Genomic DNA, 26,560 nt, shown 5'->3' with positions numbered 1-26,560 from the left:
TTCTCCAGAAGTTGTGGGAATCAAATTCTCATCCATCCTGCCAACATGGCCAGTGGTCAGAGATGCTGGGAGTTGCTGAACTAAAATATCCGGAGGACCACAAGTTCTCCATCGCTGTTTTATTTGCTGCATTTCACAACAAACCCCAAACATCTCATGATTGCGTTAGAAGCCATTAAAATACAACTAAATTAAAAAAAATCATTACAATTATAAAATTAAAAACATAGGGTTGTTCGATTGGGGGGGGGGAGAGAGTTTGTGTGCAATCTCGTGATCTTAATATCAGCCCAATGAACGTGTGAAGGTTTGACTGAAGGGACCACTTTCTTTATTTTCATTGACATACAGGAAGTAAAATCAAGTTTTATTGCTCCTGCCATTAACATACTTTATGCATTTCTTTACAGGAAGCATACCTGCACCGTCCGACCCAAAAGTTAGGTGGGAACCTCCTTTATTCAAATGCTGCTCAGTGTTCAGCTGCCCAGTTGAACCATCCGAAAAGGTGGTTTTCTCATTACATTTCTTCTCTAATATCAAAGAGAATGAGATACAAAAATTGCTTGAATGAAGGTGGGAAGTCTTGAGAGTACTTTAAGAACAAAAGAAAGGAAGTCCAACGAAATCATTGCAATGTATCCTTATTCTTAATCCTAAAATGACAGGAAAATCCCTTTCCCAAACAATAGGAAAAATGAACAGAATAACAACTTCTTCCTAAGGGAGGCCAATTCTGACCATTTTTATGTAAAATATACCACATATTTGTTTGCCATATATACCGTATCTCATTAAAACAATACCAAAGTGGTGTACAATAAGAAGTACAATTGGTGCCTATCTGAAGGGTAGTTTCCCAGTGGCTTGGCAAGGCTATCAGAATGGGTTGAGGGAGCTGTGCATGTTTGGCCTGGAAAAGAGGAGACTTGATAGCCATCTTCAATTGTTCTTGCTTGCTCCCGAGGGTACGACCTGAACCCATGGCTTCAAGTTACAAGAAAGATTTCAATGAAACATCAGGAAGAACTTTCTGATGGTAAGAGCTGTTCAACAGTGGAATAGATTCCCTTGGAAGGTGGTGGACTCTCCTTCATTGGATGATTTTAGGCGAAATTGGATGGTCATCTGTCATAGATGCTTTAGTTGAGATTCCTGCATTGCAGGGGGCTGGACTAGATGACCTTTGAGGTACTTTTCAGAACCACAAGGCTACTGAGGTAGCAGTGCTCCAAAATGGCACTTGGTCATGGTTGCAGTAAGCCTCCTCAATTAGGTCTGAGCAAGACATACTTATTTAGAGAACAAAAAACAGAACTAGTATGCTGAAATGGTCTGGCAGAGCCAATATAATATCAGTATAATATTGAGTATGCAACAGATTTTTTGTGGGAGTATTTCCTATCAGTGCAAAGGAGAGGTCTTGAGGTCTATGAAAGACTGAATTCACCGCAGAAAAGCTAGATTAGGGAACGAAACACAAGAGCATCTTAGTCACTGACATATCATATATTAGTCACTGATTTATGGTATTTTGGACACTTCCAAAATACCGTGAATCATGAAGTTGGAAGAGACCCTGAGGATCATGTAATCCAAGCCCCTGCAATGCAGGAATGTGCAGCTGTCCCTGACGGGGATCGAACCTGCAACCTTGGTGTTATCAGCACCAGGCTCTAGTCTAACCAAGTGTGCTATCCACCCAGCAGAGGATAGTTCTGGGCGGAGAATGATATTCTAGGAGGGAAATTCAATGGAAATTTGGTCTAATGAGCCAAATGGAGCTTTAGTAAGAGACTGGAAAGTTCAGTCCAGGGTCCAGGTAGGAAACCAGTGGGACCATGGGTTTATATAACATTTTAATTACTTTTAGGGAAACATTTGAAGTCAAATTGACACAGGGTGATTTTCTTCCTCTTGCAAGCTGGAGCAACTCCCTTAAAAGGCCAGGTTACAACATCTGGGGATTTTTAGTTTTGAAAAAAAGGCAAGCAAAGGAGGATATAATCAAGGTTTTTAAAGTTATGCATGGCACAGAGAAAGTGGAGAGTGATGATTTCCATGTTTGCTGCTCTAGAAACCTGTCGTTTGTTAATGAAGAAACTCTCACAGAGTTAAGAAGCCCATGATACAATGCAAGGTCCTACCAGGTTAGAAATAACTGAATACAGCCCCTAAATTGGAATATGTAGGGTGCACCCCAGGGTTATTACTAAGAAGGCTTTTATCCTTGGCTAGGACTTATAGGAAGGAGTTAAACTACTGGCTACGCTGGCTAGGAGTTGGAAATCCAACAAGATCTGGAGGATCACAGGTTACCTGTCCCTGATTGACAGCTTCCACAAAATGGTTAGGACTCAAGGAGGACGGTGCTGCCAGGTTGTTCCTACGTCATATCCACTAACCACGCAGGCATAAGCTTCTTCTAGCAACGGCACGGGCACTGAGGGTCTTTAGCACTTCTTCCAAAGAAGCTGCCATAGCTTGTTGGCAGTTTGATATGTTTCCCTCAATGACAGTGAAAGGAAGATATTTAGCTCTCCCAGAATCAGAGCTTCTCTGCGACAGAAACCTGATACTTTGGAGCATATTTTCTTTTCTTGTGATTTTGGCATTTATGCCAGAAGACAATTATTAGAGGCCTTACAAGTCAATAGGCTGAATTCCATGATACCAACGGTTCAGGACCTGCTTTTGGACAGGACCTTTTTTTGTCCAGTTCTGGGCACCACAGTTCAAGAAGGACACTGACAAACTGGAACGTGTCCAGAGGAGGGCAACCAAAATGGTCAAAGTCCTGGAAACGATGCCTTATGAGGAACGGCTAAGGGAGCTGGGCATGTTTAGCCTGGAGAAGAGGAGGTTAAGGGGTGATATGATAGCCATGTTCCAATATATAAAAGGATGTCACATAGAGGAGGGAGAAAGGTTGTTTTCTGCTGCTCCAGAGAAGCGGACACGGAGCAATGGATCCAAACTACAAGAAAGAAGATTCCACCTAAACATTAGGAAGAACTTCCTGACAGTAAGAGCTGTTCGACAGTGGAATTTGCTGCCAAGGAGTGTGGTGGAGTCTCCTTCTTTGGAGGTCTTTAAGCAGAGGCTTGACAACCATATGTCAGGAGTGCTCTGATGGTGTTTCCTGCTTGGCAGGGGGTTGGACTCGATGGCCCTTGTGGTCTCTTCCAACTCTATGATTCTAGGAATGATCAAATTACTTTAATAGTGGCTGAATTTTTGAGTGCCGTCCATGTAGAAAGACTGGGCCATTATAAAGAGATTTAGTGGTTCTTAATTGATTGGTGATGTGGTCGTGTTGTATTGTATTATTTATGCAAATTGATTTCCTCTGGAGTTAAAGATCTGACTGGGACAAACCTTGTTACGCTGAGCTCGTATTTTGCACAATTTGCATACGGTGTCTGTTTGATAATGTGTGGTTTGCTATGCCCAATAAAGGGTTTTTGAATTTGAATTAGCTTGTTGGCAGGGCACACGCTTTGCTTGCAAAAGGTTCCGGGTTCAATTCCTGAAACCCCAGAGAGCTGCTGGCAGTCAGTGCAGGGAACACTGAGCTAGGGATCTTTATGTTCAGTTTCTGTTAATTGATTCTCATGAAAACTTACATATTCTGGCTTCACACAATTAACTCAAGGTAGTGTCAATTTACTCTTGGCAGAAAGCCAAGGTCTGCTTGACCTAGAAACTACTTACTCTGATTGGTTAACGACCAGCACTCAACTCTGTTATCTAGGAATGCTAGCACAGTTTGGGGTTAGGTGTGTTAGGAGTAGGAGTGCTGTGTATGGTTAAGAGAGAGAGAGAAAGAAAGGATTTATTTTGCTTTGTTTTGTATGCAGAAACTCTGCTGTTTTCTTTTCCCTTTTTAATAAATCCTGTAAATAGTTATTCTGAGTCTAGCTGACTAGTCATTTCCACCTCAACTAGCTTCTTTGCTGTGCAGGAAAACTCTGCTACGTTTGGGCTAAAGCCATTAGAGCTATGCCTGACACTTCAAAGTTCCATGACTTTAAGGACTTAATGATCAGGTGGGCAGCAACTCGGGATGACTGAGCAATGATGCACGCATTCTAAAGCCAAGAATCCCTCCCTGATCCTGACTGAGAACATACAGAGGCAGGAACTCTCAGAGGGCTGCCAACTCCTCAAAAGTAAGGCTGTTCTCACCTGGGTTCTTGGCCAGCCGCAGCCTCTCCTCCAGCTTCAGGCTGTGCTCAGGTTTGTAGCCACAGCCCACCCCCGTCAGGGAACAGCAAGCTTCGTCAAACTGCTTTTTGTGCTGAGGCCGAACAAACTGGTAAAATTCTTGCATAGAAAAGAAGGAAGGGTAAGTTCAAGGAATCAAACACTGAAAAGGTGCTTTATTCAGGAAGGCATCAACATGTTCCTAGAAATTTGTCACCCCCCACCTGCCTGTTCCAAAGTATTTTCAGGGTACAACAGTAGCACATTGACAAAAGGCGGCTTGCCACCTTGAGATTAACGTTCCATAGCTCATGTTACAGTCTATTCAAGTTCTGACAAGTAATGGGAAACTGCCGCTAATACCAAATTTCTTTCAAAACCATCTTCAAAAGGAAAGCCCTGCTGGATTAGATTCAAGGGTCACTCTGTCTTGTCCAGCATTTCATTTCCAGCTGTGGCCAGACAGATGCTTCTGGGAAGCCCATAAAGGCAAGAGCTCCCTCATTGTTCCTCCTCTCCCTGCTTTGGTATCTGGAGGCAAGCTGCATCTAAGCTTCCATCTAGTTATCACAACTATTAGCTTTTGAAAGACCACCCTCCTCCAACCATGAATTTGTCCAATCGCCTTTTAAAAGCATCTAAGCCAGTGGCCACCATCACATCTTCTAATAGCACATGGACAAAGGGGTTAGGCCACTGGCCTGATTATTTTATTTTTATTGATATTATTCCAAGGTGTCTATCCCGCGTTGTCCCAATACCTCCATTGCCCCGCTTCTGATGTCTCCTTGATCACAAGACTTATTGGGACTATTTCCCCCTCCCCTATATAACCAAGCAGAAAGAACGTGCATCTGCATCCTAAAAGAGTCAGGGTTAAGCGAGGAAACTGCTTGTTTTTCCAGATACACAATCGCAAATCCAAATGGATTCCTTCAGTGAGACGATAAAAACAGCCAACATTACCTGTTTGCACAGCAGAAGGAATAACAATAAAAGGATAATTAAAAAGTGCAACCAGCGCACGGGTTTTTCTCCTGCATTGCACTTTGCAGAAGACCTTTCATTAACCATAATAATTTGTGCATGAAAACCAGCAGGTGCCCACAAGAGATATCCAGGAGCCACAATACCTCTCAATAGGACATGTTTTTTCTGGTCTTCCACAAAAAGTGAGCTCATCTGGCACAACATAGTACTGAAGTCATTTGTGGTTTTGTACTGCTGCAGAGCCCTTGAGAACGTGTTAAAATTCAGCTGGCTCAAAGACTGCTTCACCGTTGCAATGAAAGCTGCAGCCCTGGCAGTTTTAGTCTCTGAGAGGTCTTGGGCTTTGCTAGCCTGCTGGAAAAAAGAGAGAGAGAGATTTAAGTAAGCACGATCCACAAGCAAGCTCTTTTTTGCACACACTTCTCCAGACCCAATTTCTTCCTTGTAACAAATGATTAGGGAAGAAGAGTTCTCCCTCCTCCAAAGCAACCAAGGGGAGATGGAATTGTTTTATTTTATTTAACAAAGTGTATATACCACTTAATTGATAGAAAACCTCTAAGCAGTTTTCTTCTTTGTTCTACAAAGGGAAATCTGAAATAGTAATTAAAAATACCTGCAGTTTAAAAACACCAGTAAATTCATTAAAAATATCAGCAAAAGGAGGATTAAAAAACAAGGTCATGTATACAGTGGTGCCCCGCAAGACGAATGCCTCGCAAGACGGAAAACCCGCTAGACGAAAGGGTTTTCCGTTTTGGAGGTGCTTCGCAAAACGAATTTGCTATGGGCTTGCTTCGCAAGACGAAAATGTCTTGCGATTCCTGGGGTTTTTTTTTCCCCTCCCAGCCTTTTTCCCAAGCCCCTAAGCCGCTTAACAGCTGTTCGCTATGCCGCTGAACAGCTGATCTAAGCCGCTTATCATCTGATCTAAGCCGCTAATAGCCTTTTAGCAGCTAATCCGCTAATCCCTTAAGCCTTTTAGCAGCTAATCCGCTAATCCCTTAAACCTTTAATAGCCGCTAATAGCTTTTTAGCAGCTAATCCACTAATCCCTCAAGCCTTTAATAGCCGCTAATAGCCGCTAAACCGCTAATAGCGCTAATCCGCTAATGGGCTTGCTTCGCAAGACGAAAAAAACCGCAAGACGAAGAGACTCGCGGAACGGATTCTTTTCGTCTTGCGAGGCACCACTGTAGTTTTTAAATTACAAACAAGAGCGACAATTTAAAAACAATGGTACATTACATGTTATAATTAAATGCCTGGGAAGGTTTGTGGAAACAAAAGGTTTTAAGAGATGAGCTTCAGGAAATAAACCAGGGTTGAGAAACTACAAGCCTGGGTACCAAATGTGGCCCAAGACCCTTCGTGGGCCCCACTGGTCCCACATGCCATGCCCTCCTTGAGTGCCTTCGCCCACCTGCCTGCCTGGAATGACTCGTTTGTCTGGAAGGAGGATGGAGAGGGTGTGTGTGTGTGTGTATGGAAACCTCTGACTTCTGCATGCCTGGAATGGAACCTACCATGCAAAGGTAACAGCTCCATGCACCACTGTGCCTGGTTTAGCACTTGGCCCCACCTAACACTGGCATGAGGCCCCTGAAAGGCTGCCGAAGAATGTGGCTTTTGGGATGGAAATAGTTTCCCACTACTAACCGAAACCTTTATGCCAAAGGTTTCCCCAAGTGACTCATCTACATTTTGGCTTTTAGAGATCACTATTTTCAAGAGGCCACCTGTGCTTTTTGAACAATGAAGCATTTGAGGACTGAGCAATAACACCTGCATTTGGCTTCAAGGGGGTCTCTCATCTTTCTCCTATTTCTCGTAAAGCTCGCTGACTCCTTGAAACATACCGGATTGCTGACTATCTTGATTTTCTTCCTGCCTCCTTTCTGCTCATCCATGAGCTTCTTCTCATATCGAAGGGAGAGAGTTGACAAACGTTTTGCCTGTAAATGTTAACAGGGTTAATGCAATCTCCTCCCTCTCTTTCAGAAGAATTTCGCACTGAAGGCTGGGCTTGACCTCCCAGCAATGCTCAAGAACAAAAAAGCAATCTTTGCTCTGACTAGGTATGTCGTGCATGAAAGGATGTTCACATTTCTGGGAAGACACCCACTTAATGGAGAGAGAACAAAGCGAAGTCATTGTCCTGGAGATGTGGCGGAAATGCAAGCCAACGTTTAGAAATGTGGGGTTTCCCTAACTGGAAAGTAATGCTAGCACTTCAAAGCTATGGTCCATCTCTTCTGCATCTCTTAGTAACCTCACATTCAAGGTGGGTCGGCGGGGAGAATTCAACAGAGACAGAAATAAAAAATAGGCTGCTAACATTTGAAAAAAATCAGGTCAACTCAGAGCCACTATTATCAAGCAGTGAGATTCAATAATAACACCAAATATGAATTACAATAAAATGTAACAGAAACAACAACAAACAGTTAATTTTTTTTAAAAAAGGCTTAAAATACAGCTTAAAATGAAGCCTCATTTTAGTAAAGGTAAAGGTACCCCTGACCGTGAGGTCCAGTCACTGGGGTTGCGGTGCTCATCTCGCTCTATAGGCTAAGGGAGCCGGCGTTTGTCCGCAGACAGCTTCTGGGTCATGTGACCAGCATGACTAAGCCGCTTCTGGCGAACCAGAGCAGCACACGGAAACGCCGTTTACCTTCCCGCTGGAGCAGTACCTATTTATCTACTTGCACTTTGACGTGCTTTTGACCTGCTAGGTTGGCAGGAGCTGGGACTGAACAACGGGAGCTCACCCTGTCGCGGGGATTCGAACCGCCGACATTCTGATCGGCAAGCCCTAGGCTCTGTGGTTTAGACCACAGCACCACCTGCGTCCCTCTCATTTTAGTAGTAGCCCTTAAATCAAGACCATAAAGGGAGGAAACATCAGATTCACCTGAACCAGCTATCCCTGCTGGTCCTACAAGGGCCAGCAAAAAAGCCAAGAAAAAAATTATATACCAAATCCCATATAAGGGGTCAGAGTGAATCTAAGCCAAAGGCCAGGCGGAACAGCTCCGTCTTGCAGGCCCTGTGGAAAGATGTCAAATCCCGCAGGGCCCTAGTCTCTTGTGGCAGAGCGTTCCACCTCGTCCGGGCCATTGCTGAAAAGGCCCTGGCCCTAGTTGAGACCAATCTAACCTTCTTGAGGCTCGGATCTTCAAAGTGTTGTTTTTTATGGACCTTAAGGTCCTCCGCGGGGCATACCAGGAGACGCAGTCCCATAGGTACGAGGGTCCTAAGTAACTAAGGGATAAGTGAATGTGTGGTGAGGAAGATTCAGATTGCAACCATAATACTGGATGTGTTTGGGGGGTTTTTTACACCCTGCTCACCCCACTCCTTGAGTGGGAAAACACCCTTTTAGGGAAAACACATGGATATTCTTAAGTTCTGCCCAGTGGGTCAAATCACACAGGCAATTTCTATCTGGAAAACAGCGAATGGGGAAAGGATTAACCCCTGCCCTTCCTCCAGCACTATGCTGTGAATTATCTCCCCGCCTGCTTTTTTTTTACCTTTACACATTAAAGGGACAGGATAGCCAATAAATGGACCTCAAGTGCCTTGCCTAGAAGAGCTGGCTTTGACCTGAGAATCCAAGAATCTGAGAAAACTGAATAGACACATCTCATTCCAGCAATATAGTGCTGTTATATGACTCTGTCTATGACAGTAAAACAAAACAGATACTGTTAGTCAAGAGATAATAAGCAAGAAACATGCAGGCTCTGAAGAAAACTGAGAAGCCTTGGCTCATGGGAATCTTAGGCACACACCTGTACCCCCAGGTGTACTCTTAGTGTTCACTGTAGCATGTAAAAAGTGGTGCCTGAGTGACACCTCTGTAGCCCGAGATCTCTGCCTAACAGAAGGACACTAGTCTATTACCTGTTTTGGGAGAGGGTGGGGAGAAATCAGGGACTTGAAACTCAAACTGTGCTCTCATACCTGTTCCTCTCCTGGCAAGCTGTCTTCCTCACCTGCCTCTCCGCAGTTCTTTTCATTGCACTCCAGTGCAGCCAAGAGGCTACCAGGTTGTCTTTGTGAGGTGGACGGCCTTTGGTCATACTCTACACACAGGTTGGCCACTCCATTATCTGAGACAAGATACACAGCCTGTAAGTACCTAGATTCTGAATGTCCCAACTCATTTTTCTCTGCTCAGGGTTAGATCAGTTTGAGACAGGAGGAGGAAGAGGAGGAGTAAAAAGAAGAGTATATCCAGTTTAGATGTTCAGAATAAAATGAGAAGAATCCTAAAATTTATACCAATTTCTGTCTCCGGAAGGTAAGCATCCTCCACTTTAAAAGCATGACCAGCAAGAAGTCTATTTTCAAATTCAGCTGGGGCCAAAATGTTCTGAGCATGTGAGCAACAAGCAAACAATAAAAAGATCTTACAAACAATTCTAATACAGCTGCAGACTAGTATCTCCACTTAAAAAGCTTGTTGAAAGAGGAAGGTTTTCAGTAGACACTGAAAACAACAACAGAGAGGGTGCCTAATATTCATCCAACAACCTTTTAGAATGTGGATTTTTTTGGAGGGGGAGTTATTGGGTTACTGCTTTTGGTTTCATTTTATAAGTTGTGGTCTTCTTGTGAACCTCCCTGAGACCTTCGGGTATAGGGCGGTGTATAAGTTGAAATAATAATAGGGAGGGAATTCCAAAGTGCAGATGCCATAACACTAATGAGCAGATTCCCAAATTGTGCAGAAGGGCAGATAAGGGGTATTTAAAAGTGTTTATCATCATTATTTTTAATGTGCATTTATTTGTGCACCACCCTGGGATCCTTCAGGATGAAGGGCAGTCTGAAAGTTAAACAAACAATAAAGCAGAAGTTTGAAGGACTTGCCAGCAAGATTCAGTCCACTAAAGTGTCAGAAAGATGCCCTCTCCATCCATGGACAAGGAAATGAAACAAAAATCTGGGACTAAAAGCAAAGCATGTATTTATTAAGTTTTAGGGAAAGTTTTGTTATTATGGTAAAGATTATGTTCCTGCAGAAGTTTTCAAAAGAGACAGCTGAATAATATATGACTGCATAGAGGACTTTTGAGCACTGTTAAATATGGTAAATCTAGAGGCTCTCCCCAATCAAATCATTCTGGTGCATTTGGTATATTTGACTAAATGCTGACGCGGGTCTTAAATACATGGAAACCACCTTTTGTGAGAACACAAGTGATTAACATTTTTTATGGGTTCATACTGACTTCCTTTAAGGAAACCACAGCTGCGGGGGAAGTAATAATTAAGCTAGAACTGATCTCAAATGCTAATAAAGTACAGATGTATGTAAATCCATTTGTGTTACTTGGATATTAATACTTTGTGATATTAATTTATTACGTTTTATTTTGGTATGGTCTGTTCCTATATGTTTGGCTCTAGATATCTCATTTACTTCTGATTTACATTGTTTTAATTTGGCATAGGACTACCTGAAGGAAAATCTGTGCCCATATTATACCTGACTGGGTCCTGATATTGGCCTCAAAGGCCCTTCTTTCTAGCCTATCACTAAATAGCATCAGTTTATCACATACAAGGGATAGGGTCTTTTCAGTGGTGGCCCTACTTTTGTGGAATTCCCACCACTAGGAGTTATTTATGGACCCTTCATTGGTGACATTAAAGAAGGTTCCTTAATTAACTTTCTAATTCCACTTTGCTTTTCAATGATGCCTTTATCTGGCTTCATGTTTTAGTTGTTGCTACTTTAATTTTTGATGCACTGATTTTGTTTTCTGTGCTTTATTGTCTGTCATACTATTATTAATTGCTGTGGCTGCTGTAAGCTGCCTTGTGAGGGTTTTAGTCTAAAAGGTGAGATATAAATACTGTCTTTAGAGGCAGCCGAACAAAAGAGTGTTGCTGTAATCTACCCAAGATGCAACCAAGGCATGTGTAATTCAGGCCACGTCTGTTTTCTCTAAACACTGCTGCTGAACAAAATGAAGATGGGAAGAGGTACTCCTAGCCACTGATGTCACCTGTAGTTCCATAAATAGTACCAAGTCCTGGAAAATACCCATACATGCTACAAGCTTCTATCTACATGAGAAGTCTTATCTAACAGCAGCAATTCTCAAGTCTTGGCTTGTTTGCCCTCCCCCATGCCAGAACTGCCTTCAGACAAATATTCGGTGTTTCAACTTTCCCTAGCTCGTTTTGCTGACATTTTATGACCTCAGCACACCTTGCCTTTTTAAGATTCTGAGGTGAGATTATTCCAGTGCCTATTTTGCACAACAGAAAAAGGCAACCGCTTACCTATCCTCTTCCTTTTCAAACTAGGAACATGGTTGTCCGTGTTGCTGGCTTTGGTCACAGAAAGGAACTTCTCACATGAAGCCGAAGTTGTAGGGCTGCCTTCTTCTCCAGTAGTGGTGCAAGAGGGGTCTCGGAGTGGGGGAGGAGGCACCTGCACAGAAATTGGAAGCATTACACAAGAAAAAATGTAAAACACTCAACTTCCAACATCTTAAGAACCTGCCTAAATATTATGACTTGAACTCTACAGCCTGATTCACACGTCACTTTAAAACTGTAGTCAGCAACCTTTTTATTTATTTATTTATTTTATTAATATTTATTAGAAGTTTTATAGATACAAAAAAAAAGTATGAGAGAAAAAAAGCAATAAAAAATTTAACAAACATTACATCGAAAATAAAGAGAAAGAAAAATACATCAAAACAACAAGAAAAAACAAAAACATTTAAAAACACATCCAATTTCCATATCTTTATCTTTCATTTACTTATTTTCTCGACTTCCTCACACCTCCCTCTTTTGTATTCTAGTTCAAATTAGCTAATTCAGCAAATCCTTTCCCTCTTTCTCAATTTTTTGTTCTATAATTTATCTTAACACAATCTAACTTTAAACTTTCCACTTTAGCCTATTAACAATCAGTTTTTGCTTAATTCTTTATAACATTTCTGCTAAAACCATATAACTTCATTCCAGTATTCTTCTAACATTCATTAATTTTGCAATATTTCTGTAAATATACTTTAATTTTTTTCCAATCTTTTTAGGCCTTTGCATTTTTGAGCAAGTGCTGTAGGCACCACCCACTTTGTTCCCTTCTCCCCTCCCTCCTTTGTCCATAGGACCTTTGCTTTTTCAAGGGATCTGGGTAAAAATCACACCCAGTGGAATTAATCTGAGCCATAGACCTGAAAGAGGGAGTGAGAAAGACCATCACTCTTCCAACTTCCTCCTCCAGCTCTATGTACTTTTCAAGGGAGAAAAAGGCAACAGCTCATGACCAGGGGAACAATGAGTGGGGTGAGTGGCGCTCAGAGGCTTTGTGGGCACCAGGGGAAGACCTCTAGAGCACCATCCCACCCATGGGCACTGTGCTCACAAGCCCTGCTTAAAGCCTTCTTTTAAATTAAACTACGGTTTAATATGAATGAGCAACACTTCTTACTTCATCACTTCGCCAAGGAGTAAACAAACGAGAGGTTGGCTTGCCATTATGTGTCTGCCTCTTTACAAACCATGGAGGTAAGCCAAGGATGTTGAGTAACCATCATGGGTCTGTGAGCAAACGAAGAAACCATGAGCACAGGTTGGCATGTAACAAGCCAGCCTCTGATTTCTTTCTTCCCAATATGCTGAAGAAAGGAGTCTGGTAGAAGCACTGTGGGACTTTAGAACAGTGTACAATAATAGCAAATTGCTTGTTTGCATTAAACCAGTGTTTAATTTAAACATGGTAAAAATAGTGAAGGTTAAGACACAACGGCATGATATGGAGAAGCGTGTTGAGAAATCACATGGTTAATATATTATATTTAGGTGGAAACTGGGCTATACATCTGTGGGACTATGATAATGCCTAGAAGGGATACCAATAATGAGGTGGCACAGGTTGATTGTACGACTCTGTCAAGACACATGGTATAAATGAGCCTTTGGCATGACACAAGTCATATGTGGCCCATCCGAGATGAGATGAGGCCCATCTAATTATACTGGTAAGAAAGTCTAAGGTTAGTCTAGGAGACACACACCCTTAGCAAAGAACCACGTCTCATCTGACCACAGCGTGAAATTATGTAAAACAGGACAGTTAATATAATTAACAACCTGACAGTTCCAATCCTGAAAAGGTTACTCAGAGATCTACCCATTACATCATTCTCTTGCCAACAGTAATCAAATGAATGCTGAAAGCCAAGGGCAGGGCAAGATGGTGACAGCCACCTCAGAATCTGGTTGGAGGAGCATAAGAAGCTGCCTTCTATCAGCTCAGACCACAGGTCCATCTACTGTCGCTTAGTAGCCCTCGCTTTAGCTGTAATTAAAAACTGCTGTCTGAACAGATTTACAGAACAATGTGCTTCATGTCCGAGACAAGTTTTATAGCTAATGAATCCCAGTTGCACCCCAGAGAATTAGGATGAAACTAGTCATAATGATGGCTAATGTGTTTGTTTAGCCAGGTGCCTGCTGGGCTGTTCATCTCTAAAGTGGGCGAACGAGTGTGTGTTCTTTCCATCAAAAGGAGAAGAATAGGAGGGGAGTTGGAACTCCCCTTGCTTCCCCCCACCCCCAATAATGGACGTGAGCCAGATTGGGATAAAGTACAAGAGGTATAGTTAAAGCCATGGTTTTCCCAGTAGTGATGTATGGAAGTGAGAGCTGGACCATCAAGAAGGCTGATCGCCGAAGAATTGATGCTTTTGAATTATGGTGCTGGAGGAGACTCTTGAGAGTCCCATGGTCTGCAAGAAGATCAAATGTATCCATTCTGAAGGAAATCAGCCCTGAGTGCTCACTGGAAGGACAGATCTGAAGCTGAGGCTCCAATACTTTGGCCACCTCATGAGAAGAGAAGATTGGAAAAGACCCTGATGCTGGGAAAGATGGAGGGCACAAGGAGAAGGGGACGACAAGGGGACGAGATGGTGGGACAGTGTTCTCGAAGCTACAAACATGAGTCTGACTAAACTGCGGGAGGCAGTGGAAGACAGAAGTGCCTGGCGTGCTCTGGTCCAGGGGGTCACGAAGAGTCGGAAACGACTGAACGACTAAACAACAACAACAACAAGAGGTGAAGAAGGGGATTATTTTAGATCCATCCCAATCTGGGTTCAGGCCTGGCCATGGGTCTGAGATGTCTTTGGTTGCACTGATGGAAGACTTTTGCAGAGAGCGAGACAGGGAGAGTGCAACCATGCTCCTGCTTCTCGAGTGCTATGCAGCCTTTGATTCCATTGACCATGGCATCCTCCTGGAATGGTTCTGTAGAATGGGAAGCGAGGTCACTGTGTTACAGTGGTTCTGGTCCTAGCTACGGGCCTGAGTCCAAAAAGTAGAACTGGGAGAGTGCTTTTGGGCTTCTTGGCAGTTATGCTATGGGCTGCTGCAGGGCGCTCTTCACTCCCCAATGCTGTTTCATATCTATATGAAGCCACTGGGAACAGTCATTAGAACTTTGGGGAGAAGGTGCCTCCAGCATGTCAATGACATGCAGTTCTCCTCATGCTATTTGGATCAGGGAAGTCCGTGAGGGCTCTGGACCAGTGCCAAGACAAGGCAGTAGGGTGGAAAAGAGAGAAAAAGCTGATCCTAGCAAGAAGGCAGAACTGTGGTGCAAGTTGTAGTTCAAAGCTTTCGGAGGGCGCGTGTCATGGTATTGACGGAGAACGCAGGTGTTGGAGCAGAGCCTCAACTCCACACAGGAAGCTCTGGCACAGACAGCGATGCAGTGCCGGTTCCATCTGCTCAGGAAAGGAGAGGGTTAAAGCGGAGGGGGCAGAGACATCAATTGAGAATGCCTCGCCTCTTCTGCTGGAAAAGGGGCGGACGTAAGTCACTCCGAGAATCTGACTCACAGGATTCGGACGTATAATTATGTGTGCTGCTTGTACATATGTAAAATAAAGGATGTATATATGTATCTCTGAGTGAGCAGAGGCATTTCTTGCGGAGAGCACTCACAAGCCATCACAGCGCGAGATTGATGAAGACTGTTTTATCTGATGTAAAATATAGACACATCCCCAATTGATATGAGAAAAGGAGAGGTGCCTGAATAGAAAAGGTGCACATGCCATTGTGTCTGGCTCATAGGAAGTGCTGCTGGTGCTGAACGTCCTTGTGCTGTAATGGTTCTAGGCTAGGACGGGCAAAACTCAATTTCAAATCACTGCTCAGTCATGGAATTCACTGACACACTCTCTCAGCCTAACCTATCTGTCAGGGAACTGCCATCAGTGTCCGAGGGAGAGAGCAAGCTCCGAAGGGATCCCAGAGAGCGCCCCGGGAGTGGGAGGGGCAGCCCATCTTCTGGGGGAGAGAATCAGCGTAGCTCCAGTGGAGAAGGGGGGGAGATGGGGGAATCGGCGAGGCGATCCCATGACTCCTTGCCGGGGACCAGCGGGGAGAGAAGGGGTCCTCCGCTGCCCACGCCCTCCTTGCGCAGAAGGCTTCCGCGCAGGGAGAGTAGGCGGAGACTGGGCGTCAAAGAACTGGAAGAAGTTTAAGAAACGCCCACTGACGGATTCTACCAGCAATTGAGACGGTCACGGGCAGGTAGCTGCCCGGACAGGAAAGGTTCACTCAGGCAACCCAGCCAGACGCTGGGACAAGCTTACGCACGAGCAACCCCTAGAACCATTACACTATCTCACAGAGCCATTGTGAAGAAATTGTTTCTCAGGGTGGGGTGAAGAAGATAACCACAAATGTCAACTTGAGTTTTTTCAGGAAAAGGTGAGGATATAAATGAAATAAATAAAACATTCTGTATTGGTGAAATGAGAAGCCAGATGGCTAGAATTAATATGCCATGATAGGCATGAACACCATAGAACAGTTAAAACCTTTGGGGGGGTATGTCTTTTGGAGTGCACTAAAATCAAAGTGTATGATCCATTTGATAACAGAGCTGCTATGCCAGAATAACTAAATGAAAGAAACAACAACTAGTGACTAAAGAGAATAACTAATAAAGAGAAAACTACATGATGTATCCTATAGCTGTACTTGCTAATAGGTCTCCCCCCCACCGCACCCGATCAAAACAGCTGAGCAGCAAAAAGATGCTGTTGGAAACTCCCTTTGTGCTGTATTTTCATCTGTAAAATAGAAATAATTGTGATCTCTCTCACATGGTGAGAAATCAGTGAAGAGATTAGGATCTTAAGCCACTTTACATATGTAAAGTTCAAGAAGCAAAGAGATTTCTGCAGATGCATACAATATTTATTCAGTCCAAGGTTCACACTATATTTGGAACTATACAATTTTCACACTATATTTGGAACTGTACCATTTTGTACATATGGAGAAAAAAAGCTGCAGCATAAAGCTTCCTTTGTAAAAAGTTTGGCCAGCATTGGGAAGCCTTTTGTTACTTTGTACATTAGGGTGTTACAGCTCTTTGGACTGTTCTAAAAGCAGGGCAGCTGCCGCAGCCGGTCCTTGGACTCACCCACGCCTTGTGGACACCGCGCGACGCGGCTGCTGGAGGGCGGTGGGGCTCAGGAGCGCGACTCTGGCTGCAACGCTGGCTGCAGGCGGCAACGGCTCTCTGAGGGGAGCGCACGAGGGGGGTGGGCAGCGGCGCGAGGCAGCCGGAAGGTCGGCCATCAGCCGGAAGGTCGGAGGGAGCCGGAGGAGCCGTCAGCAGGAAGGTGGGAGGGAGCCGGAGGAGCGGGGAAGCGAGCGTGCGTGCATGCAGTGACCATCGCCATGACAGGAGACGCGGGGCTGTTTCGTCTAGCAAAGCAAGCCCTTAGAAAAATCCGTCTTGCGAAGCACCTCAGAAAACGAAAAACCCTTTCGTCTAGCGAGTTTTTCGTCTTATGAGGCATTCGTGTTGCGGGGTACCACTGTATATATATATAAAACCCAAAGTGTATCAGATCCCAGAGCAGTCTGTGAACAATTGGCTGGGCAGCCTTATGCCTTTGGAATGCTAGTCATAAGGTAACTCTCAGATATTTTGCAGACTAATAGCTTTCGCCTACAGTTGCTTGAAACTTACAGTTTCCTGGGCAAAACGGAAGAACTGAGACACATCTCTGACGGCATGCCCAAATTTTTCATAAATCTTGATGTAAGGACGGACCCAGGAAGGCAACTGGGCTATTGCATCTGTATTCATGAACCTGTTGGAAAGTGGGAAAGAACACTAGTAAGCTCTGTCAAAAACAGTTTCGGGACATGCCTAGAAATGTTTGTAACACTTTCCCACCAAAACAACCCAGAAGAAAGATGGAATTGGATGCCTAAGTGCTCTGCAACATCTGATAACCATTGGTAAAAGAAAAGACCTTTGGATATAGCACCCCATAATAATTTTATCCCCATCACAAAAATAACAGAAGAGGATAAACAGTAACCTTACATTTACATTTGTCTCATTCTTCCATACAGCAAAAGGTTAAATGGTAAATTGCAAAACACTGTGGGATTGCAAGTGCTGGATAAGGGAGTCAACTGAAGTGCTGGCCAGAAATCACCCATGAATTAGCTAAGAGCTCCAAAACCCCTTTTGCGGGGTTGCCACCTGTGGGAGATAAAGTAGTTATCACCAGGCTCCCCTCCACAATGTCTGGATCAGGCCAGCCTCCTTTGCAATTCCTACGAAGAGTCTAATTGACTGACTGAACTATACAGCTTATGAGATCTGCTTTTTAATTCGCCACTGCTGTTAAGAATAGATTGGTTTCATAAACCATTCCTTTCCTAGGAAGAGAGCACCAGTTGCAGATAATAGCTCATCTGGAATCGTTCAGTTTCCAGTTACAGGTTCCATTTAGAAAATAGTGCGTTCCCAGAGGATTACTTAGAACCACCCTGCAGACATGGGAGTGGCCTGAAACAGATTCAACTCTCCCACAGCAGAGAATACTACAACCTGACTTTTAAGGGGTTTAGCGTTGAAAGCCTTCCCTAGGCCCTCAAGCAGAAACTCCAGGCTTGTGGGCATCCCCTCTAAACTTGGGAGGTGTCCCTTAGACACCATATAGGAATGGATATTAATATGCAGCATGAGTAAGTAAGTCTTGAATAAACCATTCTCCATCTATTTGCATCCCATGCCGATAACCTAATACCCCATTTTAGATGGTGTACTGCAGAGATAAATTTATTTGTCTGTTTATGATAGGAGTGCAATTATAAGGACCACATACTCCAGTTTAGTGACTTTCTTCACATTTGATGTCATTGCAGTGGGACAAAGCCCACATTTTGCACATATGGTGGCAAGCGGTGAGATAGAATCCCCCAATTCTCAGTCAGAGCATTCCTGTTTTTGAAGAAATCCGCGAAAAGATGATGCAATTTCTCCCGAAAGAATACGTTTAACTTGGATTATTATTCTAAGACTACTGATGTGGATTTAGAAACCCAGGCTAGCAACACATGAGAAATATTTTGGTTAGATCATATTTCTTTCTTTATTTTGGTTTTGAACCAAGGGATACATGGGGTAAACAGTTTTCCTTTCCACTGGCCAGAATAACAACTCAGAGCTTTCTCTGAATAGCTGCTCCCATTAATTTGCCTAGTTCTAGTCACAGGTGCAGCTGCATCCTGCAGGCTTGTGGCTGCACATTATTATTTTTAAATATCACTTAAGAAAGTACAGTGGTGCCCCGCAAGACGAATGCCTCGCAAGACGGAAAACCCGCTAGACGAAAGGGTTTTCCGTTTTGGAGGTGCTTCGCAGGACAAATTTGCTATGGGCTTGCTTCGCAAGACGAAAATGTCTTGCGAGTTCTGCGGGGGGTTTTTCCCTCCCCCCCTTTTCCCCCAGCCCCTAAACCGCTTAACAGCTGTTCTCTAAGCCGCTTAACAGCTGATGCTAAGCCGCTTGACAGCTGATCTAAGCCGCTTGACAGCTGATCTAAGCCGCTTATCAGCTGATCCACTAAGCCGCTAATAGCCTCTTAGCAGCTAATCCGCTAATCCCTTAATAGCCGCTAATCCCTTAATAGCCTCTAATCCCTTAATAGCTGCTAATCCCTTAATAGCCACTAAACCGCTAATAGCGCTAATAGCGCTAATCCGCTAATGGGCTTGCTTCGCAAGACGAAAAAAAACGCAAGACGAAGAGACTCGCGGAACGGATTCTTTTCGTCTTGCGAGGCACCACTGTAAGAGGCCACTGAATCAGGCCTATGGCTCATCCAGTCCAGCATCCTGTTCTCTGAGTGGCCAACCAGATGCCCTGAGGCAAGTCCAAAAGCAGGACCAGAGCACAAGACCATTTCCCCCTCCTGCAGTTTTCAGCAAGTGGTATTCAGGAGCACACTGCCTCTGACTGTGGAGGCAGAGAATAGCCATTGTGGCTGGTAGCCCCAGGTAGCCTTTACCTCCACAGGTTTGTCTTTCAAAGCCATCCAACTTGGTGGCCATCACTGCCTCCTGTTGGAACAAATTCCATAGTTGAACTATGCACTGCAAGAGGAAGTACTTTCATTTGTACCTCCTGAATCATTCAACATTCAGCTTTGTTGAATGTTCACAAGTTCTAGTAACATGAAAGGAGGAAAACATTTTTCTATCCACTTTTTGCATGCAGTACAGTGGTGCCTCGCAAGACGAAAAGAATCCGTTCCGGGAGTCTCTTCGTCTAGCGGTTTTTTTCGTCTTGCGAAGCAAGCCCATTAGCGGATTAGCGCTATTAGCGGTTTAGCGGCTATTAGCGGCTATTAAAGGCTTAAGGTATTAGCGGATTAGCTGCTAAAAGGCTATTAGCGGCTATTAAAGGCTTAAGGGATTAGCGGATTAGCTGCTAAAAGGCTATTAGCGGCTTAGATCAGCTGATAAGCGGCTTAGATCAGCTGTTCAGTGGCTTAGCGAACAGCTGTTAAGCGGCTTAGGGGCTTGGGAAAAAGGCTGGGAGGGGGGAAAAAACCCCAGGAATCGCAAGACATTTTCGTCTTGCGAAGCAAGCCCATAGCAAATTCGTTTTGAGAAGCACCTCCAAAACGGAAAACCCTTTCGTCTAGCGGGTTTTCCGTCTTGCGAGGCATTCTTCTTGCGGGGCACCACTGTACATAATTTTATACAATTATACAGTATCATGTCACCTCTGACTTGCTTTTTCTCGAAAATAAAGAAAAGGCTTCTGTCATGTTTGAGGTGCCTCAAGACTATTTTTTTGCTGTAACAATTTTTTTAAGTATATATTTTTATTCTGCTGTTTTGTTTTATTAAAGTAATTTAAACATCTATTTTTAAAAAAATATACGAACACAAAAATCCACACAAAACCTAGAATAGAGAAAACAAAAACATTAACCAAAGAACTGAACACACCCAACCCTTCGCCAAGAACAGACACCTTAGAAACAAATAAATCTGAACAGCACAGCCATCCTGCATTCTTCCATCCAAGCTCAGATTGAAAATGGGAACCAAGCATGCTCAGAAGAAGTCACAAGGATGGTCACAATGGTGGGACATTACATTGGAATTACACGGCAACAAGGCAAGCAAGGAAATCAGAGAGGTGCACCAATTGAGCCAATTTGCTGCCCATTCACTCGGTTTGGAGAGTCCTTTTGGAGCTCATCACAATCTTTTTGTCCTAACTACCCCGAGCAATTTAGTATCATCAGAAAACATGGCCACCTAACCACTCTCGCCTAGCTCTAGCTTGTTTATGATCTAATTTAAAAACACAGATCCCAATATGAAACTTTGGGCGATTCCACCTTCTACATTCCTCCATTTGGAAAACTGTCCATTTTCTCCTACTTTCTGAAGGCTTGTTCCACAGTAACAAAGCAAGGAGATGGCACAGATGGTACAGAATTCAAGTAGACGGAGATGAGGGCACGAGAACTCTACCCAAGCAAGAAGGTCGGTCACCTGTGGTCACAGAGGAAGATGGCGCCGTAATCCTGTCGATGCCGGATGACTCTACCAATGGCCTGGTTCACTGCACGAGAAGCCTGTTGTTTGTACCAGCTGTTCCCGGATAAATACTAAATGTCCAAGAAAATGCATCAAACACCGGACCAAAATTAATACCATCCTTTAAGGAGATGCCCTGAAAACACATCTACAAAGAATGCCCTTCTTCCCCTTCCCCTCTGTTTCTGTAGCTTAGGACCACCTCTTTTCTGAAAGAGGAACTGGTCACCCCAACTGGCCCCTACCTGCCACGAAGATTTATCGTGCGGCAGCTAGACTGGTGACTGGGAGCGGCCGCCGAGACCATATAACATCGGTCTTGAAAGACCTACATTGGCTCCCAGTACGTTTCCGAGCACAATTCAAAGTGTTGGTGCTGACCTTTAAAGCCCTAAATGGCCTCGACCCAGTATACCTGGAGGAGCATCTCCACCCCCATCATTCTGCCCGGACACTGAGGTCCAGCTCCGAGGGCCTTCTGGTGGTTCCCTCACTGCGAGAGGCCAAGTTACAGGGAACCAGGCAGAGGGCCTTCTCGGTAGTGGCGCCCGCCCTGTGGAACGCCCTCCCATCAGATGTCAAAGCGATAAACAACTACCTGACATTCAGAAGACATCTGAAGGCAGCCCTGTTCAGGGAAGTTTTTAATATGTGACATTTTAGTGTATTTTTCATCTTTGTTGGAAGCCGCCCAGAGTGGCTGGGGAAACCCAGCCAGATGGGCGAGGTACAAATTATTATTATTATTATTATTATTATTATTATTATTATATCTGGATTAATAACACTGTGCATTGTGCTTCAGACGTTTGCAACATTCCTTTTCGATAGATGAAAGATATGCATTAATACAAGGTTAACTCTGCCACTTGCAAACTGTCTACAGCCAATGGAGAATTCTCTCATAAATAACCAAGCCAGTTTTAGAAGCCTTCAGCAAATATCCGTGGCCCAAGGAATTGGGACCGATATCCATAGAGAAAAGTTGCAATGAGAGAACAGAGACAAACAGGGTCAGACCAAGAATTTTTGCTGCCTGAGGCAAAGGACTTGATGCCCCACTCACTTTCCATGCCAACTGGACTGTTATTGTTTGTCTTTATTTCAGCATTGGTGATGAATCAGACCCAAGAGCAGCAAGCTAGGTTAAGGGGTGCAGCAGGGCATGCCATGTAGCACACACAGTTCAGCTCCTTCAGCCTAAGGTGGCTGCCTCACTCTGCCTAATGGCAGGGCTCGCTTTGATGACAAATATCCATAATATCAATGGGAGGGCTCCCTTCTTACCTGTCCACCAGCAGCACCTTTTGACCTCATCTCATCCAAGAACTGCATCTTTAAAATGACCTTTGGGTCCATGCGAGGGGGGAAAGGAAGGCCTGTAATGATGACACCTCGACCATTCCTGTCTGTGAAGTCCAAACCTTCGCTGGCCTGAAAACAGATGATGTCTGTCACTAAAAGAGGCAGAGACAAATTCCTGCTCCGCTTCCAGCTTCTCCAGTCTTCCCTGAGGGTCCCGAACGCACTTCAGCTGTTGTTCTGGGTTGGTTCCTGAGTTTTTGGGGGCTCCAGGTCATCTCTGGAAGGGGAGCTACTTGGCAGGGGCATGAGCTCAAGAACAGCACTGCAAGGCTGCTGTGCCTACTTGCCAGAATTTAAGGTTGCAAACAGGGGGTGCTTAAGATCTGAGCTGTGTCTCTCCGCTTGATGGTGCCAAGGCCTATGATATAATTCTCTGGATGCCTCAGTCTAAAGGCCACTTCATGACTATACTAGTGCAATGTAAGGTAAAGGTAAAGGGACCCCTGACCATTTGGTCCAGTCGTGACCAACTCTGGGGTTGCGGCGCTCATCTCGCTTTATTAGCCAAGGGAGCCGGCGTACAGCTTCCAGGTCATGTGGCCAGCATGACTAAGCCGCTTTTGGCGAACCAGAGCAGCGCATGGAAACGCCGTTTATCTTCCCACCAGAGCGGCACCTATTTATATACTTGCATTTGACGTGTTTTCAAACCGCTAGGTTGGCAGGAGCAGGGACCGAGCAACAGGAGCTCACCCCTTTGCAGGGATTCGAACTGCCGACCTTCTGATCGGCAAGTCCTAGGCTCTGTGGTTTAGACCACAGCGCCACCCACATCCCTCTAGTGCAATGTAGGAGCGATGAAAGTAAGCTGCTGGTTAGGAAGCACTGAGTTAGAATCTCAATTATGCTTTGAACCCACTTGTTGGCTCCTAGTAGCCCATTCGATCTACACATCAAGAAGTTCAAAAATTCTGCAAGCAGCACTCTGTGAAGGCATCACATGATCAAGTCATTGGCCTCCTGGGATGTGGTGTTGTAAACAAAAATTGCCCTTTTCCCTTATGGGGTATCCAAGAGCCCATATAGAGTCCTTACTTGGGTTCCCTAATTGTAGGAGAAAATAACAGAGGCCAACCAGAGAATATTGAGAAGCAAAGCAGCTAGTAAGCTTGATCTTTATTGATCTGTTTCAACAGGGTGCTCCCCTCACATGCAGGAAAGGAGGAGGACCTAGAAAAATGGTGTGCAAGGCCTTATAAAGACTTTTGAAATTCCCATCCTGTAGATCAAGACCACCCCCGGAAACATCATACATACATCACAGAAGGGGTGTAACCTAAGACCACCCCTCAGATACATCACACCTACATCACAGAAAAGGCGGTCCAAAATAGAAATTTTAATATTGTTTTTCTCCTGTTTTTGTTTATCTCCTGTCTCGCAGGTTACTTGACTGGATTTCCTGGGTAGCCTGGCCAGTCTTTTGTAATGATAAATACTTAGTTCCTGGGCCAGGTCACAGGCTCACACCCTATTCAAACACAGACATACCCTTAAGACAGGATTTGTGAAGGAAAAGACAATGGGGAGGTTTCCCACTTTGACCTTGCAGAGAAAACATTTGCTCAGTTTAGGAATCAAAATGGTTCCAGGTCGGTCTTCCTGTGCTGATCTATGTACGTGCTTGGTTGGCACACTTATGAACATTACCATATATCTAAGTCCTCAAAATTCCTATCACAGTGGAGAGAGCACTCCAAGGCTGGACCAGGACACACACTAAGTTCCAGGTAAAGTAAGGAGGGTGGCAATAAAAAACTGGCATTTTGAAGCTATAGCACCCTATTTATGGAACACCCTTTCCAGAGAAGTTTCCCTCACATCTTTTTTTTATTTTCACCACCAGCATTTTATCTAGACCTTTTAAACTTGCCACTGCAATATGTTGTAGCTTAAGTACATGTTTATGTTTTATCTTGCAGCTTAGGTCCACTGTTGGGGGGGGGAAATATGATTTTTTTTTAAAAAAGGTCATATATGGTAAATGAAGGAATGAATGAATAGATACACAAATAAAAAAGGAAAAGCTAACAAGTTACTGTTCTTCTGTGTAGAGCCTTGTCACCGGGAAGTTCCCGGTGGATGCCAAATAAGGTCTGTAATGTAACCTGAGTATTACAGTGGTCAAGAAATATGCCTAACATTTTCACTTTCACTTTCCATAAGAAGCAAAAGACAAAACAAAAACAAAAACCCCAACCGTAAATACAGGAAGCCAGCTTTATTATGTCTCTTTGTCTCAAAGCATGCTGATAACATGCTTCATTTATTTTTATTTTGGCTTCAATGCTGCTGCTTCAAAAGTTAAGGTTGTGCTAGTTACATCATTTTCAAATAGTTCCAGGATATCCTGAGGTTTCTTGGAAGCTTATCATGAGTTTCTCAGAAGAAAGATATGGAATGATGGAATAGCTTCCTTGAAAGGCCCACTCCTACCAATCTTTCCTTAGAAGGCACATCAGCTGGGAAGTGCTGCAGGACATTATCTTAGTTCACACAAGACAGCTGAACAAGCTCATGGTCCAGAGGAAATGCAGACTAGAAGTTGCCACAGTCCAGCAACACCACACAAACAAGCTTCATGGCACCCATGCATGGGGTATTTGACACACAATCTGGTGTGTTAAAGTTCCTATGAAAGGAGAAACTTTGTTGGAGGTAGGGTTGTGAAAGACAAAAACAGATAGTAGGAAATGAGTTAAAATTTCCCCATCTTACTGATGAAAACTAGTGAGAAAATGGTATAGTAACAGCCAACAAATCTTATATTATTTCCATGTGTGTAATGGAACTTCAGAAGCAGTGTGGTGCAGTGGTTAGAGCTAGCACAGGAAATGCAGGGATTCAAATCCTCATTTAGTGATGAAGCTCACTGGTGACCCTCTCGATCACTCTCTCTCAGCCAAAACTGTCTCATAGGGTTGTTTGCAGAGATAAAAATGACCAGGTGAGAACCATATATACTACCCTGAGCGAACTGGAAGAGAGCTGGTATAAAAATGTAACTGATAATAACAACTCACAGAAGTAGGACTGCAACAAAATGTTGCGGTATATTTGCACTATTTAACACAACTGCTCAGATTCTGTTAATTGATTTCTATTATTCTTACAACCCTGTAAAATAGGTTAGGCCAAGAGATTTCAAGCATAAAGTTCCCAGTGAGCTTCATAGCTGAGTGGGGATATGAATCCGACTCTTCCCCAGTTCTTATGATTCCTAAATAAATTAATTCCCACTGTTGCTCTGCACAAGGCTTCTGCAGAGAATATAACTTTCAGACATCTGCAATCTGGTACACATACCTTCCCCCGGCACACAGCCAAGAAAACAGCGCCATTAGACTTGGGGCAGACAATCTTCTCGTAATAGGCATTTATGACCTAGGAGAGAGAGAGAGAGAAATGTAAATGAAAATTTAAGGACAAACTTGTGTCGTGCCTAGCTCTGGCATGGTACCAGACACAGAGTTCTCAAGACACTCTACAGGACCTTGAGGAGCAGGCACGGTCCCCTGAATCCAATGCATAGGATCCCTTTGAGGGGCCCTTCTGATGATGGATGCTGCAGCACGACTGCTGACAGGACTAAAACCCCGTCAGCATATGACACCTCTGCTCAGAGACCTGCACTGACTGCAGATCTGCTACTGCGCCAAGTTAAACGTGCTGCTATCGGTATATAACACCTTTCAGAGCTTGGAACCCATAAACTTTTGTGATTGCATTACCCCATGTAGCACCTACACTTTGGAATTCCCTGCCTATTGACACCGGCCAGGTGCCTTCACTGTCCCGCCCCGAGACCTCCAGGTATAGGGTGGTAGGTAAGTAAGTAAGTAAATAAAAATCCTTTTTTTGGCACCTGCTAAAAACATTCTTGGAATGCGGGTGGCGCTGTGGGTTAAACCACAGAGCCTAGGGCTTGCCGATCAGAAGGTCGGTGGTTCGAGTCCCCACGACGGGGTGAGCTCCCGTTGCTCGGTCCCTGCTCCTGCCAACCTAGCAGTTCGAAAGCACCTCAAAGTGCAAGTAGATAAACAGGTACCGCTCTGGCGGGAAGGTAAACGGC

At 44.2% G+C, this 26,560-nt stretch overlaps 1 protein-coding gene across 9 annotated transcripts in view; it reads right to left on the bottom strand.

Annotated features, from left to right (window-relative positions):
* Positions 1 to 26,560, bottom strand: part of RTEL1 (regulator of telomere elongation helicase 1) — a 75,327-nt gene that overhangs the window by 11,444 nt on the left and 37,323 nt on the right. For 6 of the 9 annotated variants that reach the window (XR_014512823.1, XM_083447261.1, XM_083447266.1 and 3 more), the window contains exons 22-31: positions 25,795 to 25,872; positions 22,411 to 22,557; positions 21,079 to 21,194; positions 17,237 to 17,360; positions 11,500 to 11,650; positions 9,166 to 9,314; positions 7,056 to 7,151; positions 5,340 to 5,550; positions 4,189 to 4,326; positions 420 to 533 (exon numbers count right to left, since the gene is read on the bottom strand). Coding sequence is in view for 8 of the 9 variants with exons in the window: in XM_083447261.1 (XP_083303387.1) it covers positions 420 to 533; positions 4,189 to 4,326; positions 5,340 to 5,550; positions 7,056 to 7,151; positions 9,166 to 9,314; positions 11,500 to 11,650; positions 17,237 to 17,360; positions 21,079 to 21,194; positions 22,411 to 22,557; positions 25,795 to 25,872 (1,324 nt within the window). In the remaining variant the exon portion in view is untranslated. The remainder of the gene's footprint in view (positions 1 to 419; positions 534 to 4,188; positions 4,327 to 5,339; positions 5,551 to 7,055; positions 7,152 to 9,165; positions 9,315 to 11,499; positions 11,651 to 17,236; positions 17,361 to 21,078; positions 21,195 to 22,410; positions 22,558 to 25,794; positions 25,873 to 26,560) is intronic. The other 3 variants (XM_083447264.1, XM_083447263.1, XM_083447267.1) reach the window with 1 other exon arrangement.

The sequence above is a fragment of the Podarcis tiliguerta genome (genome assembly GCF_965153285.1).
Source record: "Podarcis tiliguerta genome assembly, chromosome: 6".
NCBI lineage: Eukaryota > Metazoa > Chordata > Lepidosauria > Squamata > Lacertidae > Podarcis > Podarcis tiliguerta.
This window is presented reverse-complemented; position numbering and strand designations above follow the sequence as displayed.